Source organism: Fukomys damarensis, unplaced genomic scaffold (genome assembly GCF_012274545.1).
Source record: "Fukomys damarensis isolate Sample0158 unplaced genomic scaffold, DMR_v1.0_HiC HiC_scaffold_26, whole genome shotgun sequence".
In the NCBI taxonomy this organism is placed as follows: domain Eukaryota; kingdom Metazoa; phylum Chordata; class Mammalia; order Rodentia; family Bathyergidae; genus Fukomys; species Fukomys damarensis.
The window spans coordinates 21,743,067-21,766,026 of record NW_022900938.1 but is presented as its reverse complement, the minus strand read 5'-3'; the positions used below and the strand labels follow the sequence as shown (position 1 = coordinate 21,766,026).

Below are 22,960 nucleotides of genomic sequence, written 5' to 3'. Positions count from 1 at the left end.
AAGAGCATCATTGTCAAAACCTCTCACTGATGCTTAGTGTAATTAACTGTGATAATTATTTCTCCCATACCCATGAAGTAGTCCAATCTACCATAATTTGACACCCACATTGGTATTGCCCTGTCAAATTAAGAAACTTGTCATTCTCATTTTTTAAAAATCCATGACCTATTTCCTAGGTTTAGGACATGTGCACTATGCAGACACAAATAATGAAATATGATAATCTCTAATTACATTCCTGGTTCATGTATTTGAAAATAGGCTATTGTTAATAATAAATATTTTAATTTACAGGTTCATTTTCCATAAAAATAATACAAAGTGGAAATATATTTAAGGGGTAGGTATTCATAATTCCACTTCCCTAAGTCACTATTACCACTGTTCTTTCTTCACTATTTCTGATAATAATTTCATCATGAATGATATAACCACAGTATGCATTCAATTTTCTGTTTTTATCACTTCACATGTAAATGTTGTTCTTAGAATTAGGGTAGGCTAATCTTTCTAAGCCTCAGTTTACTTTTCCATAAAATGAGGATAATGCTTAGTAAGTTTGCTATAAAAGCAGGCACTGTGACAGATCCTTGTACAACACTGCTCCTAACAGCATTATTCACAATAGGCAAGAGGCAGAAACAAGCCAAATGTCCACAATATGCAGCATATACATACAATGGTATTACTTAGCTTTCAAAAGGAATGGGTTTGATACATACTACAACATGGATAAACCTTGGGACACATCATACTGAGTGAAATAAACCAAACCTAAAAGGACAAAAATCATGTAATTACAGTTCTATGAGATACTAAAATAAGCAAATTCATAGAGACAGAAAATAGAAGCTACCAGGAGCTGAAAAGAGGAAGAAAAATCTGAGGCTATTATTTAAAGGGTAAGGAATTGTAGCTTGGAATGATGGCAATTAAAAGCTCTAGATATAGAAAGACAGTGATGCTGACTGTAACCCTGAATGTATTTAATGCCACTGAATTACACAACTAAAACAAGTTAATGGAAAATTTTAGGTTATGTATATAGTTTCCCACTATAAAAAATATTTTTAGAGTAAGAAACTACAGTTTTAGGCCATATCTTGAAAGATAACTATGTAGACAAGATGGGGGAGTGGCATTAGATACCTGGAAAGTGAGGTCATGTGAAAGCAGCATGTGTAGAGCCCTAAATTCACCAGCAGGATAGTTGAGGAAAAGACAATGCTAGTCATGCAAAGCCAAATCACAAGGAACTCTGTGAGCCATGGTCTCTAGGTTGGCAGTATCTCATAGGAAAACACTGATGTCGTTGTATCTTAACTAAGGGAATAACACAGATTTGGATTTTATATTTCTGGAAAATAAAAGCAACACTGGCAGTAAAGAGATCAGTTAAACTCCAAATTAAATTAAGCATAAATGAACCTAAAGTAAGAACGAAAATAAGAAAGGGCCAGCAAGCACAAGGTCCTGAGCCTGATCCCTGGTACAAAAAAAAAAAAAAAAAGGAGAAAGAGATTTTAGAGAATACTGAAAAGATAAAAGTTGACAAAATAGGATGTAGATGGTAAAAGTAGGAGTCAAAGAAACAGGTTTAGCTCAAATGATCTGATACCACCAACTAGAGGGTATGAGGACAGAGAGGACATGGGGAGAAAGATGAACAGATGTAGTTCACCTCAACGAATACCAGTTGTAGTATCTTGTTCTTTTAGAAATGATCAGTTTAAGTCCTGCAGGAATATTCCTGGAAGAATGAAGAAGAGTCTAAAGAGGAGAAAGGATAAATGTGAAGTCTAGTGGGCGAATTACATTTTTATAGTACTCTTGAGTCTTATAAATTTGATAAGACAAGTATTTTTAATTTTTTTTTTTTTTGGTACTGGGGATTGAACTCAGGTCCTTGCGCTTACAAGGCAGGCCACCGAACCGCTGAGCTAAATCTCCAGGCCCTAGGTTGGTTTCTTGATAATAGCCATTCTTCCTGGCATGAGATTGAATTATCAGTGTAGTTTTAATTTGTATCTAAATAATCAGTGATGTTGAACATTTCTTTATATATTTATTTGCTGTATGTACTTCCTTATCTGATAAGTGCTATTAATTTCAGATGCCCACTCTTGGATTAGGTTTTTAAATTTGGGGGTCAGATTTCTAAATCTGGGTTTTTTATATATTCAGGACATCAGTCCTCTGTCTGAGAAACAGCTGGCTAAAATTTTTTCATACACTATAGGTTGTCCCTTCACTCTGTTGTTGGTTTCTTTTGCTGTGCAAAAACTCTGTAATAAGATGAGATCCCAGTTGTTGATTTTTTTGTACTATTTCCTGTATGATTGGAATTTTGTTCATAAAGTCTTTGCCAACACCAATGTCTCCAAGAGTTCTACCTCTTCTATTTTCCAAGGAAGTTTGTGTTTCTTTTAATATTTAAATCTTTGATCCATTTCCATTTTAGTTTAGTGCATGGTGAGAGATATGGATCTAAGTTTAATTTTTGGCACAAAGAAAGCCAGTTTTTCCAGCACCATTCATTAAAGAGGCCATCTTTTCCTCCAGTGAAGGTGTTTGGGCTCTTTGTCAAAGATAAAGTTAGTGAGTATGTTTGGCATTATTTCTGCATCTTCTAATTCTTGGATCTTGGTTTTTTGTTGGTTTTATTTGCCAATACCATGCTGTGTTTATCATAATAGCTTTGTAGCATAACTTTAAGTCAGGGATTGTGATGCCTCCTGCCTTGCCTTTGTTGCCCAGACTGCTTTTGCCATTCTGTCTTTTCTGGTTCCAAATAAATTTTAGGATTGTTTCATCTAATTCTGTGAAGTATGCTACTGGTATTTTGATCCGGATAGCATTTAATCTACATAATTTTGGAAGTATGGCTATTTTCACTGTATTGGTTATTCCTACCCAAGAACAAGGGATATTTTTCTATTTTCTGATACCCTCTTTGATCTCCTTTTTCAGAATACTGTAGTTTTCAATGTAAAAGCCTTTTACTTCCATTAGACTGATTCCTATGTATTTCATTTTCTTCAATGCTAGAGCAAAAGTGTGGTTTCCTTGATTTCCCTCTCAGAAAATTTGTTATTTATGTACAGGAATGCTACTGATTTCTGAGTGTTAACTTTGTATCCAGCAATGCTACTGAATTTGGTTATTAAAGCTATTAGTCTTTTGGTAGAGTTTTTGGGGTCTTCTATGTACAGTATAATCTGGTTTGAAAATAACGATAATTTAACTTCTTCTTTCCTACCCTCATTCCTTTTCTTTCTCTTGTCTAATGACTCCACCTAATGTTTCCAGAACTATACTGAATAGGAGTGGTGACAGTGGACATTCTTGTCTTATTCCTGATTTTAGAGTGAAAGCTTTAAGTTTCAAACCATTTAGAATGATGTTGGCTGTTGGTTCATCATAGATGGCTTTTATCAGTGAGATAAAGACCATCTATTCCAATTTTCTGTAGAGTTTTTAGCATGAATGGGTGTTGGACTCTGACAAGTGCTTTTTCTGATCTATTTAGATGATCATGTGTTTTGTACCTTTGGTTCTGTTAATATGGTTTATTACATTTATTGATTTATGTTGAACCATCCCTGCATATATGGGATGAATCCGATTACTTAGTTATGGTGTATAATACTCTTACTATCAAGCTATTCTTGATTTTTTACATTTTATTTGCTAGTATCTTACTGAGGATTTTTATGACTACATTCATTACAGAGACAGGCCTGTAGTTCTCCTTTTTTGGTTGGATCCTCTCTGGTTTTTGGTATCAGGGTAATGCTTGCCTCTAAGAATGAGCTTGGAATTATTGCTTCAGAGTTTGAGAAATAGTGGCATTAGATCTTCTCTAAATTTCTTGGGGAATTTAGCATTGAATCTGTCAAGACCCGAGCTTTTCTTTGTTGATAGATTTTTAATTACATCTTTAATTTCACTGTCTGATAATGAATTAGAATTTTTATGTCTTTTTATTCAGCTTTGATAATTCATATGTATCTAGGAATCTGTCCATTTTTTCTGTGTATTCCATCTTATTACAATGCAGGTTCTCAAAGTAGGTATTGATGATCTTCTGGATTCCTGAAGGATCTGTTGTGATTTCCCCCTTTTCATTCCTAATTGCACAGATTTGATTCTTTCCTCTTTTTTTTTTCTGACAAGGTTGACTAAGGGTTTGTCAATTTTATTTAGTCTTTCAAAAAAGCAACTCTTCATTAATTCTATGTATTGTTTTCTTAGTCTTGGTTACATTAATTTCTGTTCTGATCGTTATAATTTCCTCCCTCATATGAGCTTTGGGTTTAACTTGTTCTTCTTTTTCTAGAAGTCTGAGATTCAATATTAGGTTAAACATTACTTGATCTCACTGTTTTTCTCGTATGGGAATTCACCACAAAAAATTTCCCTCTCAGAACTTTTATCGCATCCTATAAATGTTAGCATGCTTTATTAGCATTATTTAATTATAGAAACTGATTTCTCCTTTAATTTCATCTGTGACCCACTGGTGGTTCAAGAGGGTGTTATTTTATTTCCACATGTTTATGCAGTTTTTGTGATTTCTTTTCCCATTGATTTCCAATTTCATTGCACTATGGTCTCATGACATGCATGGGATAATTTCAATTCCTCTGCATTTACTTAAGCATATTCTATGAGCTAGTATGTGGTCTATTTTGGAGAACGTCCTGTGTATAGCTGGGAAGAATGTATATTCTGATGCTATGGGGTGGAACACTCTGTAGACATCTACTATGTCCATTTATTTAATGGTTTAATTTCTGATTATTTCTTTGTTGATTTTTTTTTGTCTAGTTGATCTATTTGTGATACTGGAGTACTAAGGTTTCCATTAAAACTGTATTAGTGCTTATTTGATTTTTTTTTTGGAGGGTGGTACCGGGGATTGAACTCAGGTCCTTGCGCTTGTAAGGTAGGCCATCAAACCAACTTATTTGATTTTTAATGTCCATTAATACTTGTTTTATATAGCTGGGTGCACCAGTATTTGGTGCATATGTATTTATGATTGTTATTATGTATTTATGATTGTTATCTCTTCCTCTTGGATTGTTCTTTACAAGGATATTGTGAGCTTTGCCTCTCTTCATCAGTCTTGACTTAAAATCCACTTTGTCTGCAAATAAAATGACTACTCCTGCTGTTTCTCTGGGTTCCTGTCACATGGAGTATTGTTTTCCATTCTCTGATTTTCAGTACATGAATTTCTTTTTGAGTTAAATGTGTTTCTTGTATGCAGCACATTGTGGGATCTTGTGTCTTAATCCATTCTGCCAATCTGTTTTTCCAACTGGTGAATTGAGACCATTTACATTGATGATTGTAAATGATACATACTGGGCTGGGGATTTAGCTCAGTGGTTCCGCCACCTGCCTCGCAAGAGCAAGGACCCCAAGTTCAATCCCTAGTAGCCAAAAAAAAAGGTACAAGATACATACTGACTTATTCTTGTCATGTTATTTTCCTATTGTTAGTTCCCTTTCTTTCCCCCATTTAATTGCTTGCCTTGCCTGGTGGATACATTATACTGGGGTTCATGGATTGTGTCTTTGTTATCTCTTTCTAGAATATCCTTTAGAACATTTTGTAGTGCCAGTTTGGTGGTCACAAATTTCTTCAGGTGTTCTTTGTCATGGTAGTACCTTATTTCTGCATCACTTTTGAAAGATAGTTTTGTGGGGGTACATCAATCTTGGTTAGAGGTTATTTTCCTTTAGGGTGCGAAATACTTCAAGTTTTCCTTTACTTAAGGGTTTGTGTTAAACATGCTGTGATTCTGATGGGCTTTTCTTCATGGGTGATTTGTTTCTTTACTCTAACAGCTTTTAATATTTTGTTGTTATGCTGAATTTCTGGAATCTTGACTATTATATCACTTGGCATTCATTTTTTTGTGGTTTTTTTTTTGTACTAGGGATTGAACTTAGGACCTTATGCTTGCAAGGCAGGTAGTAATACCACTGAGCTAAACCTCCTACCCTGTTTTTGTTTTTTCTTCTTGTTCTTTTATTATGGCTAATTGTAGTTCTATATGCCCACTCATATGTGTGTCAAAAATTGTTTTCCCCATTTTAGAAGTTTTCTGCAATTACGTTTGTAAACAGTTTCTTTTTAAATGTCATTTGCGCTCTCAGGCTTTTTTGTAGACTCTGATCAGTCTTATATTATTTTTCTTTGCATTGTCTAGCAGCCGTTGGATTGATTTTTTTGTGGTCTCTTCCTATTTTTAAGAAATTTTTCTTTTCTTGGTTACTAACTGCAAACTTGTCTTTTACATCTGGTATCCTGTCCTCACACTGGTTCATTCTACTGCATATACTTTCAATGGAATTTTTAATCTCCTGGCTGTTTCATGGATTCTATTTGTTTCTTATGTTTTGGGTTCATAGTTTCTATCATTTTCCTATTTTTTTAAAAAATCTGTATCTATTCTAGATTCACTAACCATGTCCTTTGTTATGGTCATCATCTCTTTAGGTGTCTGAGAACATATTTCTAATTTGACTTTTTCTAGAGCTTCATACACCTACTTTGTTACTTTCACTGTTACCATTTCAGAGAGTTCAGGTAATAGTTTTTTAAAAATTGTTCCACCGCACTGCCTCCTGGGTTTGCCTTGGGTAAACTCAAAGTGTGAAATTGCATCTTGCTTCTGTGTATTCTCATTTTCTTTTCTTTTCAGTTTAGTGTCTGTGTTGATGCTTGTAAACTGCTTATGGTAGGTAGCTTTACTACTAGTATTGAGACTTTAGGAAATGACTATTTTTCAGAGATGTCTTTTAAGTGTAGGTGGCTTTTTGCTTTCGAGTCTGTTGCAAGATCCCACCTATCAATTTATTGGGGATGAGAAGTTGCTGCCTATTTGGCTTACCCCTGGTTCTTTGGTACTAGCCCATAGTATTGTTTATGACCCTCAGGCAATCTTGCTCTTGACATACAAGGAAGAACAACTGATCAGAACAACTATGTCACCTTGGCATAAAGTAGCACAATCAATAATAGTATTAAGAACAGCCTAGAGCGGGCAACACCACCACTGCCCCAGCACCAGCCAAGAAGGTGAGATCCTGGAAAAGTGGCTTGGCTGAGAAAGCTCATCTCCCTCTACCCACCTGGACCCAGCCCACCTGTCCGGGTAGGCATGCCCTTTGTTGCACGTACCACCATCACTGCCCCAGCCCCAGCCCCAGGAGGGTAGCCGCACAGGCGCCGCTGAGCAACACTCCCCCACCCCTCGCTCTCAGATCTCCTGACTGTGCCAGTCCTTGGACCTACTCCACAGAAACATGGCTGGTTATAAAGGGTGATTTTCTGAGCTCCCAAATTTGAACGCCTTTAAAGAAGGGGCAGGGGATACGGGTGACAGAACTGTCTGGAGTTCAACCCTGCAGGAGGTTGGGAGGCTCAAATTGGTCCTTGTGGCCTGAGGTCAGTCTGTGTCATGGGGTTCTGCCTTCAATTAGATGAGATAGGGGGATTTGGTTCTGCACATGGCTGGACACTATGTGTATTACGACAGCAGAAATATAGTCTGAAAAAGGCCCTTCAAAATCATTTTTTTGTCCTTTTCTTTCTTTTCATCATTCCACTCAGTAAATTCTTTTTTCTCTCCTCTTTCACCAACTCAGCCTCTTGCTCCACCATATTGGCCCTCATCTCCTTTTCTGTTCCTCCTCCTGCCCTAATTCAGATTTCTTCTTTTATTACTTTTTCTTTTATTAATGTTCTTTTTTTTCTACCAGTGAGTCTCACTCAAGGGTCGGTAGTTTCAAGGGAAAGTGAGCCCCTATAGCTGTTAAGGGGATATACTCTTGTCCTTATACTTGCACTCTGTCTATCCCTTTTGAGTTTTACAGTTTCCTAAAGATTGTGTGGTCATTCTGTGTCCTCTGTCTTCACTTGAAACTTTCCCCAGTTCTTTTCCTTGTTTACTCTTCTCATCCTAATTAGGTCTAGGCCTCCATCCTAAATAGTAAATACACCACGATGAGGAGTTTGTCCACTGCAAGCATATTTTGGGCTGCTTCTTGATTTTAATTTAATTCGCATGGTTGGGAGGGGATTGATGACTACCACAAGTGGTCAATTTACAGGAGGTGATTGATCCTGCTGTGTTGCTGATAGTATCGATTGGGATAAGGGATAGGGATAGATTGAACAAATTGTTTTCTCCGATATTGTGAAAGTGAGAATGTCTGTGAGTCATTAGAGAGTCGGGGGTTGAAGTGCAACGATATCAGGAAGATTTAATAACCCAAACATTGAATGAAGGACAACCCAACAGCAAAAATAAAACTAAGAAAACACTTAACCAAGACACAAAGACTGACTTCAAATTCACCAATGGCAAAGAGTAGGGCAAAGGAGGATGAAAAGTCCGATAGTGAACCAGCAGGACACCCTGAAATCACAACACAAGAAGTAACAAAACAGATCAATTAGGCTCTAGAAACATTCAAAACAGAAATAATTTCCCAGATAACCACAGAGATAATGAGCAAAATGAAAGTCATGATTCGAGACTCTAGAACAGAAACTGACAAAAAAATACATGAGCTCAGGAACATAATAGAAGCCATGAAGGCCCAGCATAAGAAAGAAATGGAAACAATGAATGCCCAACATAGGAAAGAAATGGAATCCATAAAACAGATTCAAACAGATATCCAGGAGATTAAAAACTCTACTGAAAGTGTACACAACAGAATAAAAGATTGCAAATATAGAATCTCAGATATAGAAGATAGGATAGCAATCAGTGACCCTGAAAAGAGAGGTCTCTTAAAAACCGTAAGGGATCATGAGAAATCGATCCAACAACTCCTAGATGATGCAAAGAAGAATAACATAAGACTGATAGGAATACATAAAGTAGCAGGAGAAAATGCAAATGACTTAAAAAAGCTGTTCACAGAATTAATGACAGAAAACTTCCCAAACAGAGGTGAAGAATTTGACATATAAATAAGTGAGGCATATAGGACTCCAACTAGCCTTGATTAAAAAAAAAAAAATCTACACCTAGACATATAATAATCAAGATTCCAGAAACCCAACAGAAGAACAAAATACAACAAGTGGTAAGAGAAAAGAAAGAAATCACATGCAAAGGAAAGCCCATCAGAATCACAGCAGACTCTTCAACACAAACCCTCAGGTCAAGGAGAGCCTGGAGTGAGGTATTTCAAGTCCTAAAAGGAAACAACCTCCAACCTAGACTAATGTATCCTGCAAAACTCTCTTTCAAAATGGATGGGGAAATAAGATACTTCCATGATAAAGAACACTTGAGAAACTTCATGAATACCAAACCAGCACTACAAGGAATTCTAAACAAGATCCTAGAAAAAGACAATGAAGATCACAACACCATGAGGCCCAACAGAGCAAATCAAACTGTCAAGGCAAGAAACTAAAAGGAGGGGGCGAAAAATTAAAAAGTCAACAAAAAGACAATAAAATGACAGTAAGAAGTCAATGCATATCAGTTATAACCATCAATGTCAATGGCCTCAATTCATCAATCAAGAGAAATAGACTGGCAGATTGGATTAAGAAGCAAAATCCAACAATATGTTGAATACAAGAAACACACCTAATGCAAAAAGTAGCCCATAGACTGAAAATGTAAGGGTGGAAAACAATTCTCTATGCAACAGGAGCCCAGAAAAAAGCAGAGGTAGCAATCTTATTCGCAGACAAAGTAAATTTCAAACCAAAACTGATCAAGAGAGACAAAGAAGGCCACTACATCCTTGTAAAGGGAACAACAATTCAAGAGGAAGACATGACAATCATAAACATATATGCACCAAATATAAATGCCCCCAACTATATAAAACAAATATTAAGTAACATGAAAAGCCAAATAAGCACTAATACAATTGTACTGGGGGATCTAAATACCCCAGTATAGCAAATAGAGAGATCATCTAGGCAAAAATCAACAATGAAATACTAGAATTGAACCAAGCTTTTGAATGCATGGATTTATGAGACATCTATAGAGTGTTCCACCCCACAAAATCAGAAAATACATTCTTTTTGGTTGCACATGGGTCATTCTCCAAGATAGATCACATACTAGCTCACAGAAGAGGTTTGAATAAATGCAAAAGAAGTGAAGTTAATCCCTGTATATTATCAGATCACAGTGCAATAAAGCTGGAGATCAATAGCATAAGAAACCATAGGAACTTCACAAACACATGGAAATTGAACACTCTCCTGAACAATCAATGGATCACAGAAGAAATTAAAGAAGAAATCAGACAGTTTTTACAAATAAACGAAAATGCCAATACAACATACAGAAATATACGGGACACAATGAAAGCAGTTCTACATGGAAAATTCATAGCACTGAATGCCCACACTAAGAAAATAAAACAAGTTCAAATAAACAACCTAACGGTGAATCTTAAGACTCCTAGAAAAACAAGAACAAGAAAAATCCAAAGCTCGAACAAGAGAGGAAATTATAAAGATTACAGCAGAAATCAATGCAATGAAAACTTAGAAAACGATACAAAAAATAAATGAATCAAAGAGTTGGTTTTTTGAAAGAATAAATGAAATTGATAAACCCTTAGCAAACCTTATCAAAAAAAGGAAAGAAAAGGCTCAGATCCATGCAATCAGAAATGAAAAAGGTGAAGTCACAACAGATCCAACAGAAATCCAGAGGATCATTAATACCTACTTTGAGAACCTGTAATCTAATAAAATGGAAAACACAGAAGAAATGGACAGATTTCAAGATACTCATGAATTACCAAAGTTGAATGAGGAAGATAAAAACATTTTAAACACCCCAATTACAATCAGTGAAATTGAAAATGTAATTAAAAACTTACCAACAACAAAAAAAAGCCCAGGTCCTGATGGATTCACTGCTAAATTTTACAAGACATTTAGAGAAGAACTACTGCCATTATTCTTCAAACTTTTCAATGAAATTGAAAGGGAAGCAATACTTCCAAGTTCATTCCTGGAGGCAACTATCACTTTGATACCCAAACCAGGGAAAGATGCAACTAAAAAACAGAACTACAAGCCAATCTCCTTAATGAATATAGATGCAAAAATCCTTAATAAGATTAGCAAACAGAATACAGAAGATCATCAAGAAGATCATACATCCTGACCAAGTTGGATTTATTCCAAGGATGCAAGGATGGTTCAACATACATAAATCAATAAATGTAATACACTATATTAACAAAGTCAAGGACAAAAACCACATGATCCTCTCGATTGATGCAGAAAAAGCAGCTGACAAAATTCAACACCCATTCATGATAAATACCCCCCAAAAAATTGGAATAGATGGTCTACATCTCAACTTAATAAAGGCTATCTATGAAAAACCAAAAACCAACATCATATTAAATGGCCAAAAACTGAAAACCTTCACATTAAAATCAGGAACAAGACAAGGATGCCCACTATCACCACTCCTCTTTGATACAGTTCTGGAAACATTAGCCACAGCAATTAGACAAGAAAAAGAAATTAAAGCAATAAAGATAGGAAAGGAAGAAGTTAAACTGTCATTATTTGCTGATGATATGATACTCTACATTGAAGACCCAAAAAGCTCCACCAAAAGACTTCTAGACTTAATTGACACTTTCAGCAGAGTAGCAGGATACAAGGTCAACACCCAAAAACCAACAGCCTTCTTGTACACAAATAACAGACTCAGTGAGGGAGAAATTAGGGAAACAATTCCTTTCACAATAGCACCCAAAAAAATGAAGTATCTAGGACTCAATCTAACAAAAGAAGCAAAAGACCTCTACACTGAAAACTACAGCACTCTGAAAAAAGAGATTGAAGAGGATATAAGAAAATGGAAAGACATCCCCTGCTCCTGGGTAGGAAGAATCAACATAGTGAAAATGGCCATACTACCAAAACTGCTATACAGATTAAATGCAATGCCAGTTGAAACTCCAACGCTATACTTCACAGAACTAGAAAGAAGAATCCAAAAATTCATTTGGAACCATAAGAGATCTAGAACAGCAAAAGCCATCCTAGGCAACAGACACATGGCAGCGGGTGTAACAATTCCCAATTTGAAACTATACTACAAAGCCACTGTGATAAAAACAGCATGGTACTGGCAAAGAAGCAGACCAGAGGATCAGTGGAACAGACTGGAAGACACAAAAACAACTCCAGATGCACTCAGCTACCTCATCTTTGACAAAGGAGCTGACCATCCCCACTGAAAGAAAGACAGCCTATTTAATAAATGGTGTTGGAAAAACTGGATCTCAACCTGCCAAAGCTTAAAACTAGACCCTTATCTCTCACCATGCACTAAATTAAACTCCAACTGGATTAAAGATCTAAATATTAAAACAGAAACACTAAACTTGCTGGAAGATAAGTTAGGCAGAACTCTGGAAGACACTGGCATAGGAAAAGACTTTATGAATAAATCCTCAGTAGCATGGGAATTAGCAGAAAGAATCAAAAAGTGGGATCTCATCTTTTTAAAAAGCTTCTGCCCTGCAAAACAAATCATCAAAAGAGCTAAGAGACAACCTACAATGTGGGAAAAAATTTTCACCAGCCGCTCCTCAGACAAAGGACTATTATCTAGAATATATAAAGAATTTAAAACAATCAGCCCCCCCAAATATAAAGACCCAATTCAAAAAGGGGCATCTGAAATGAACAGACATTTCTCAAAGAAGTAAAAGCAGCAAGTAAATATATGAAAACATGTTCCACATCACTGGTCATTCGAGAGATGCAGATGAAAACAACACTGAGATTCCACCTCACCACACAAAGAATGGCTGCTATCAAGAAATCACACAATAACAAATGTTGGCGCGGTTGTGGAGAGAAAGGAACCCTTCTCCATTGTTGGCAGGAGTGCAGACTGGTGCAACCACTATGGAAATCAATATGGAGATACCTCAAAGAGCTGGGTCTAGAGGTTCCATTTGACCCAGCCATCCCTCTGCTGGGTATCTTTCCAAAAGAATTAAAAGAATCATATCACAGTGACATATGCACACCTATGTTTATAGCAGCACAGTTTGCAATAGGTAAAACTTGGAAACAGCCCCATTTGCCCATCAGTTGGAAACTGGATAAAGAAGATGTGGTTTTTCTATAAAATGGAATACTACTCAGCCATAAAAAAACGAGAAAGAAGATTCATTCATAGGAAAATGGATACATTTTGAGGATATACTCCCAAGTGAAATAAATAAGTCACACATGTGTAAATACCGAATAGTTTCTCTGGTGTGAAAAACTAAAATAGTACTCAAGATCCTAACGGGATAGCCAGGCGTGGTGGTGCACGCCTGTAATCCCAGCACTCGGGCTAAGGCAGGAGGATCGCTGTGAGTTCGAGATGAACCTGGGCTATACAGTGAGTTCCAGGGCAGTCTGAACTACATAGTGAGACCTTGTCTCAAAAAACCAAAAAAGAAAAAAAAAAGATTATTAGCAATGTGAAATAGGAAGAAAAGGGCTAAAGGTGTAGGGAAAGTGGGAAGGGTGGAGGAAGGGTAATAAGGGAAAGGAAAAAAATGTGAGAAAATGTAAAAATGGAATTATAGTGTTGATAGGTAGGGAGGGGAGGAGGGGGTGAAGGGAGGGTGGGGACAAGGGGAAAAAATGAGAACCAAGATCTGTCATGTAAAGGTACAAGATCCCAGTAATGAATGTAACTGTACTGTCTACCTAGAATGTACAAATAAATTAAAAAAAAAAAAACAGCCTAGAAAATGACAAACTGTGCCAACTATTAATTTGCCACCATCAGCCATACCAACAAAATTTGTAGTTATATAACAAAATCTAAAAAAAACCCAGAAATTTGTATACAATAAATATCCCCTCAATATAGTGATTTTACCCTCAGGGGAGAAAATTTAAAAGGAATAAGAGCAAACAACAGAGATACAGAAGAAGAGAAAAAGATTAGAAGGAAGGCTGAAGGACAGGGGAAGATTTTGCAGACTTTGGGAAACTGGTGAAAAAGAGAATGGAGGAAAGAAGGAAGAAACAAACAAGAATAGAGGAAACCAACAACAAAACTAGAAACTACATTCATACTCATACAAAAACAAGAACAAATAATCAAGAAAAAGCAAGCAAAGGGAGGAAGAAAAATAGGCCACTTCAGGGCATGTCTCTGCTGTCACTGGTAAAGATAAAGAGGGCAGACAAAAGTACAGATTTGTGCTTGTTGATCCCAGCAAGCCTACAGTAGAATTACAGTGAGGTGGTAAATAATCCTAGCAGGCCTATGCTTTCAAGACCACTGAAGTTCAGGCTGATCCTGGTTTGTTAGCTGCAAGGCTGGGATCTGAGTTGGTCAGCCCACAACACTCCAGGTGCCTCTTGCCAGCCTGCACTCAGCTGCCTAACCCTGGGTGTCTCCCCTGGCTTCACTTCACCCAAACACTGAAAGCCTTGACATGGTTAACTTGTGGGATTCAGCTGGTCAGTTCCAAAATTGTGAGTAGTCAGTCAGCCTTTCCTGAGACATCTGAACCAGAATTACTCACCAGCCACTGCAGCCTGCAGTGTCCACTGCTCTGTTCCATTGGTTCAAGCTGCCTCTTTCATGCCACAAGCTGGGACTCAGGGAGAAAGTACCATTTGTTATCTCCCTCTTCTGTGTTGAGGCCCCTTTCTTTGCTCTCCCCTTGGGCTCCAATTCTTGGTTCACATCCTTGCTGGGTCCTGGAGACCCACTTCTCTCCTACTTTTCTTCTTGTTGCCATATTCTAGCGCCTCGACCCCAAATCTTGGAGAGGCTGATTTGCTGAAGCTCAGCACTCTTCCATCTTCTCGGAAATCCCCTCAGTTTTACTTCAAACAACAAACTGACTATAAAAAGTGTCTCCAATGCCAGAATATATCACCCTCACCCCCAAAAATTTCCTGCTTATTTACATAATATGAATGACATCTAAATCTAGAAATGAAAACTTTCCAGCGATAGAGGCCTGAATGTTGAGTTCTAAATGATTACTTAGGATCCTTTTCCCCCCTAGTAGTGGGAATCGAACCCAGGACCTTCTGCTTGCCAGGCAGGCACACCACTGAGCTAAATCCCTGGCCCTTGAAGGCCTACTCAAAAAATACAATTGACATATTTAAATGAACAGGGGAAGGAGCAGCAATATTAAAGAATAATCAAGTAAACATTTGGTGAAAAAAAAATGATCTACTTTTGTCATACCCTTTAAGTGGCTTTCAAATTTCTATACCTTTAGACTATTTGATAGAGAACATACACTCTTAAAAACAGAAACTTTCTTACAATAACTAGTTAATATAATCATACAGATATTTTGTTTTTCTTAAAAGTTAGTAAATGTTTGTAGTTCATACACTTTACAATAATCTTGGGGAGTGGGTACATGTGCACAATACAGCTTGTTTCTTTGTTTCTTTATTTTTTTTGGTACCAGGGATCAAACTCCCGACCTTGCACTTGCAAGGCAGGCAATGGCATGTTTTTTTTTAATTCCCTTGTCTTGCCCTCTCAACTCTTTCCCTCCTCCTCTGAATCCCTTTTTCCCATTTTCATTCTTGTTGATGGTATTAATCTTACCTCATGCTTATGATATATAATGTTTACATTCCTTTAGGTTATTAGGTTCCTGTACATGGCATATCTTTATTATATTTATCCCCCCTCTTCTTACCCACATCCTATTGGTCCCTTCCTCATTTGCAAGAGAGCTGATTTATCTCCTTCTAGCCATCCTTTATTGTGCTTTTTGTACTTTACCTACTCAAATGAAAGATAATACACAGTATTTAAGCTTGTGTATCTGATGTATTTTACTCAACATTATATTTTCCAGGCTATCCTTCTTCCTACTAATGTCTTTCTATAAAGAAAACTAAAGGTAAGTTAGAAGTAAGAAAAAAATACACAACCACCAAGTTAAATTTGTGATACAAATAGACAACCAAAAATAAATACAACAATCAGGACAAAAAAATTAAATGCATGCTGAGTGAAAAGATGTGGAGCAGAGACAGTTGGTGTGCTGCCTACATCCTTATGTCCCCACAGGTCCAGTACATGTTGATAGCTTGTTAAGGCAAGCATCTGTAACCTCTCCTAAGCACCGTGCTCCAACCCCACAGCATCAAGCACCAGAGTTAGTAAAAAGTGACTTAAAATGAGTAACTGATGTAAATTAGCTAAAAATCACACCAACTCCTCACTCCCCCAGGAGAAAATTACAGTACAAGAAGCTTTCTATACTCTTTCTGGAGATCTCTAATAAAATTATGACAGCTATCTAGTAAACTATTCATTTATATACTTTGTATTATTTTCTTTCTTTTCCCAGTTTTAATTTTCCACTCTCTAATGTGTGCTTCTTGAGATGGATCCCCAAGCAACTATCTATACTCCAATCCTTGCCTCAAGGTTTGCTTCAGAGGAAACCCAACTTAAGACACATAGTCTAGATTAAAAGGTGAGGAGTCTTAATGTGTGTTTACTAGCTTTGCACTAAAAAATGGTGCAATCCTGAGAAAACTTATCAGTTTATCTTTATTTATAAATCACACTGCCTATTCTGTTTCAACTTAGTGAAACATAACTGATTCTAAAGCTCCTGACTTCTCATGTCTGTACCTCATCCATCTGCATATCTACCATCATATTTCTCTTTCAAATTCCAACAGAAATCTCAAAACACTTTCATGAGCACAAAGCTAAAATTATACTTTGATGAATTCAGGTTACAAACAGCTAAAGACAATATATATTCATTTAATTCTTTTTTTAGGTCACCTAAAGAAAATAATTTCCCTAAATATAAATTAATATAATATAAAATTAATATAAAATATAATGTCCTGTTATAGAAGAAAAGCAGTACAGCGGATAGAGCCAAAACGGCCACCCATTCACTCTCACACTCATTTCTCTTCCCAAGTAACTTTATATTTCCATAACACTTTCATTGTTCTTATAAAAACACAGCTATCAGTTTTACATAAACAGCATTATGCTGTAAATACTGTTGTGACTTGCGTGAAGGCAAAAGAAGTTATAATTTCTTTCCCACACAAACACAAATGCAGCCATCTTCCTAAAATCATAAAATAAATTAAGTTCATAAACCAAGGTACCGCTGTACTTCAAAAAAAATTAACACTTAAACATGATTCTCAGGCTACGACTGGCTTCTCACCCCACTAACTTTCTTGCTGTTTTATTATGCTATTAGGCAATTTTGGATAAAAATTGTAACTAAGAGATCTCCACTTCCAAAACGATACTCTTTTTCTAAAGGCCATAATAACAATAATAAACAGATCTGAATATAGACACTATCTTAGCAATACCAATGATCTAATAAGATAATGAGGCAGAACTGACCAAGAAGGGGGAGTTACAAGTGGAAGGATTTAAACCACTTTCATCACTTCAACCCTAGGGAAGACAGCTGCCCTGCAACTGTAATCCTCAGAGTCTAGCATCACTTGGAAGACTATCAAGTGCATCTGCAGAGGTTCTGGTCAGTAGACCCATCACCTATACTCTAACAGCCTCCAGGTGATGATGACGGTGGTCTAAGAACCACTCATTCAGTCCCAATTAATACTAAAGACTGAGAACTGTCAGTGAATGATGAAAATATAGAATGGTGTAGGGAACAGGCCTGAGGTCAGTGTGATTTCAACTGCTGAATCCATCCTCCCTTTCTCATCTTCACTTGGGACCCACTGTTGCTCTTGGCCAGTTCTACCTGGGGTCATCTATCAATCCTCAGGAAATAAGTGCTGCAGCTCTTTGATTTACTGTAGCAGTGGCACTTCACAGGAGTACAGAAAGACAGCTTACTAACTGGTGCTTGAACAACACACTTCCCATATGTGGACAAAAAAATCAAGTTGGATGTTACCTCAACACAATAACTACCATTAAAAAATGACTAAAAAGTGGATTAATGACTAAAATGTGAAAGGTAAAACAATAAAGCTTTTAGAAGAAAAGACAGATAATCTTGATGATCTTATGACTGGAAAGATTTCTTTTTTTTCTTTTTTTTTTCCAGTATCAGGAATCAAACTCAGGACCTTGTGCATGTCAGGCAGGCACAGTGCCACTCAGCTAACTCCCCAGCCCAGGAAAGATTTCTTAAGACAAAACACTAACCAAATTAAGACCTGTTCATCAAAAGATACCATTTAAAAAGAGCAAAAAGAAGGGGCCGGGGATTTAGCTCAGCGGCTCAGTGGCCTGCTTGCAAGCGCATGGACCCGAGCTTAATCCCCGGTACCAAACAAAACAAAACAAAACAAAACAAAAAAAGAGCAAAAAGAATTTACAGAGTAGAAGGTAACTATAACACATTTACAACAAAGGTCCGATATCAGAATATGTTACTTGTAACTTTCACAAATTAATGAAAAGAAGACATTGATCCAATAGAAAAAGAAGGGGAAAAATAAGACATTAAAACAAGCACTTCACCATTGGGAAAAAAACCTAAGGGCCAATAAACATTGTTAAAGGAATTCAACCTTAAATAGGGAGCTGCAGATTAGAAACACAAAAGGCAATACATGGCTATTAAATTGCAAGAATGAAAAATATGACCCTAGCAAGTTTAGACTGTTCGATAAACTTTCATACACTAGGAAAACAGTGTTATCTGGAGAAGGTGACATGTTCATATTCCATTGGCTCCTAGACATGTGTCCTAAGATTACTCTTCTGTGTACCAGAATGTCAAAGAATGTTTAATAAAATTATCTTACAACAAGGGAAATAAATGGGTTAAATGTAAATGCAACATAAATGAATTATACAAAGTAATACTGAGTGAAGCATGCTTACACAGATATGTACAATAAATATCATTTTATAAAGTTCAAAATCAGACAAACTGACTTCATATTATTCTAGACTGGAAGTATAAAAAAAGCAATCATACTATTATTACAAAAGTCATGATACTGGATAGTTGAAAAGATGATAGCCCAGGAATAAGTGATGGGTAAATCTGGGGTGCTAATAACGTTCTATTTATACACGAGCAGGTTTTACTAGTGTTTGTTCTATAAGTATATGTTAAATTACATACATATTAATAATATGTCATATTTTACAATTTAAAAATAAGATGTTAGACAAAGCAAAACAAATATATTTGGCCCTGTAACCAAACCAATCTTATAGAAAATTTGATTTATATCTTAAGTGTGACATCCAGAGCAAATCATAAAACTTCTTAAAATTTGAATTTTTTCAATCAGAATATGGAGATTATATATATCTATAGATATCTAGAGATACATACATAAATATATACATATACATATGTAAATACAGATACCTATCACATATTGCATGTTGCATGGGTTAAGGAAGAAAATTAATACATTTTAAATGTCCAGTCGTCCCCAACTCAATAAACAGAAATATAAGATATTCATCCAGCAAAAGATTCAGTAACATTAATTTTCTCCCCAGAAAACTGAATACAGATAACCAAACTCCTATTTTTGATTAAATCTAAAAGCAAAATTCTAAAAGCCATTAATTTACCATATTTATAAATACTGAGTTTGTTACAAGAAAATTTATAGCATGAATTCTTAGTAAAGGGGCAAAAATTAGGTGGTGGGAAGGGACGTGGTGTAAAAAAACAAAAGAAAACCTTAGATATAGTTTGTGAATATATAGTTTTAGAATAGCTTGTGAACCTTAAAAGGTCAAGTCTACCTGACAAAGTCTTATTCATTAATATTTTATTTCTTTTACAGGAAGGAATTCAATTACGTTCCATTTAACTTTTTCTTAGGTGTGTTAATAATAAAAAAAAGTTAAGAAACATTGACCTATAATTTGCTGTGAAACAGCTGAATCTAATGCAAGGGAAGAAAAAGTGAAATAATAACATCTTTGGAAATTAGAAAATTATGCTATAATGTTTTTTTAATGTATCAAGAATAGCTTAACAGTGAAGGGAAAAACAAATGGGAAGATGTTTTAGATTTCTCCGTAAACATAAATCCAAGCTATGCTATCAAATCTCTACAGAATGTTAGGAAAATGGTTAGAAATGTGAAGAAAATGTTGTTACAAAAAATAATCACAGTAGCTTTAATTTATTAATTTTGTGGTCCTGGCAATGGAATCCAGAGCACTGCATATCTAGGCAAGTGGCAATCCTCCTGCCTCAGCCTCCTAAATGCTGAGATTACAGGCATGTGCCACCACACCTGGCTAAGGATGATGTTAATAAATAAGAAAATGTACAGTAAAGCACTGTTTTTAATGTAAAAAATAATTCAATCATATTTATACCAAAAACTTCAAAACTGATTTTTTTGGGGGGTACTGGAGATCGAACTCAGAACCTTGTACTTGCAAAGCAGGCGGTGGAACCACTGAGCTAAATCTCTGACCCCAAAACTGATTTTAAAACATGTTACATTACTAATGGTAATTTATTAATAATGTGGTAGAAAATATATCTGAACAGTACGGATAATGATATATGTTTTCATTCTATAAAAGGTAAAAAATTATCCTCTCTTAAAAGTATACTCATTCAGTCAGCTTCTACTAAGGACCAATATTTTGGGCAAATCACTAATGCAAATCCATCAAACTCCTATATTCAGTCATTTATCTAAAACCCAGTAAGTTTCCTATCATAAAACCACACTTTATTAAACAGTAAAATTCAAAGATCTACATCATAACCATATAAACACTGAATATTGCTGACTATGGCTTGCTAGGAATACCTTAAACATCCTATCACTGGGACCCTTGGTTGCCCCAAAAATAAATTTTTCAGATAAAATTTGCATAGAAATAACTCTTGGATTGTAAAATTCTGTAACAATATCAGATATTTTATGTGCTTTATTTTTAAAGTTTTTAATCAAGAAAAATAAACTTTTAAGTAAATAAAAGAGCCATAAAGTTTTACTTACATATTCAGGTTTTAGTTTTTTATCTCCTCCTCTCACAGCCACCTTTTCTAATTTATCTATAATGGGCCCAATCATTTCCTCATCTTTAAGCTGAAGCTCTTCATGAATTATTTCTATATCTCGAATGGGATCTACACTTCCTTCAACATGGGTGATATCATCATCTTCAAAAGCACCTAAAATAAATGAAAAGGAAGCAATTCAATAAACAAATACTATATGTCATTATGATTAAAGATTTCCAGAAGGTGAACAAATAAGTTACTATGAATAAATCATTCTGAATTCTAGGCAACTAGGTTATAGTGGTTTTGTCTTTTCCCATTTAGTAAAATTTAGGACACTAGCAACAAAACATCAGTCCAAGAGCCTCAACATTTCAAAAACTGATTGAAATTAATAAAATTATGGTCTTAACAGGAAATAAAAACAATGTTCCAGGATTACTGGTATTTCCAAGTTGAGTACATTAAAAGACACTGAATTCCAGGAACGGGAGCCTGAAGTTCTAAACTGAACTATTAGGGTTTCCAAGGGAAACCAGATTTGGGGAGGTGGGGGTTGAAATCATCTGGCAGACCTCTTCCCCGCTTCAATCTACTTTATCACTGTGCTTCTGACGGTGATTAGATAATGAACCACTCAGACACACAATTTACACAGCAGCTAATTTCATCGGCCTGATTTGAGGGTATGGTTTTTAGGGGGCTATCAAAGAAGCAGATGAAGGTGCATTTGTCATATATGAGTGACAACCATTCACACTATCTGAACAAAATGGTGCTGGCCCTTATTAGAAACACATGCTATTATCACATATTTAAAGTGCAGTTGAAGCCATAATTTCAAATTGCCAACTGGAAACATAAGGGTAAAACAACCAGATATTACTGAAGCATGTGTACTGACTTTATGCCCTTTTGAAGACATAATGTGGCAACATAATTCAACTGGGATTTACTCAAATTACCAGACAAAGAACAGCATTACTAAAAAATGAACAAATACTAAGAAATATTATAAGCAGAATGCAATGATATAGCCACAAAGCAATAAACATACATAAACAAATTAATTTCATTAAAATTAATAATTAGATTAAACTTCTCATATATTTTGTAGCATAAAGTACCAATTATTTTAGACGGAGGTGCCACAGAAATCATGAATGTGCTACAACAGTGAACAGAGCTCATTTTTAGATACCAAAAACATTTTTGTTACATGTTACAAAATATAAATCTTAAAAAATATAATTTCCCACAATTAAAAATACTCTGCATCTTAATATAGGTTATTCAGTAATAATAAAAAATGTAAGTATGTGGTTGCAATTAAGATATAAGTAATATTTAAGTATTTTGGCATACAACTGATGTCAAATTTGTATGAACAAACTCACAAGAAATAAAGAGGTATACTATATTTCACTAATAAACACAATAGACAGATAAGCCTGCTCTCCTGGGAAGCAGAATATTATTTACTTCTTGTTACGATTTGAGGCATCTTATACAAATGGCATAATAATATAGGAAAATAAAAATAAAAGCTTCCTAGAAGTCAGAGCAACACAAATAATGTTACAGAAAAAAACTACGCTATGACACTTAGTATGAAAAATATCCTATAAATCTGTAGGAGCCAATGATGCAATATCAGCATCTATGCAGTAAATATGTTAACAGGCTTTAAATGGCAATTTCTCAATTATAACACTTAATTTTAACCAAGCAGATAAAAGAGAAATTTAGTAATGTCAATTCTTTTGGAAGCATAGGATTCTTTTTAAACTTTTTTTAGTTTTGTTTCAAAAACTTTTTATAATGAACATGCATTGTTTTTACAACTGTTTTCCACTGTTTTGTTGTTTTGGTTTTTTGAGACAGGGTCTCACTATACAGTTCAGGCCAACTTTGAACTCAGTATGTAGCTCAGGTTGGCCTCGAA

At 35.6% G+C, this 22,960-nt stretch overlaps 1 protein-coding gene across 2 annotated transcripts in view; it reads right to left on the bottom strand.

Moving 5' to 3' along the window:
- The window catches only part of Ola1 (Obg like ATPase 1), a 157,954-nt gene that overhangs the window by 57,992 nt on the left and 77,002 nt on the right, over positions 1 to 22,960 (bottom strand). For both annotated transcript variants that reach the window (XM_010607029.2, XM_010607030.2), the window contains one exon: positions 21,011 to 21,186. In XM_010607029.2, coding sequence (XP_010605331.1) covers positions 21,011 to 21,186 — 176 coding nt within the window. The remainder of the gene's footprint in view (positions 1 to 21,010; positions 21,187 to 22,960) is intronic.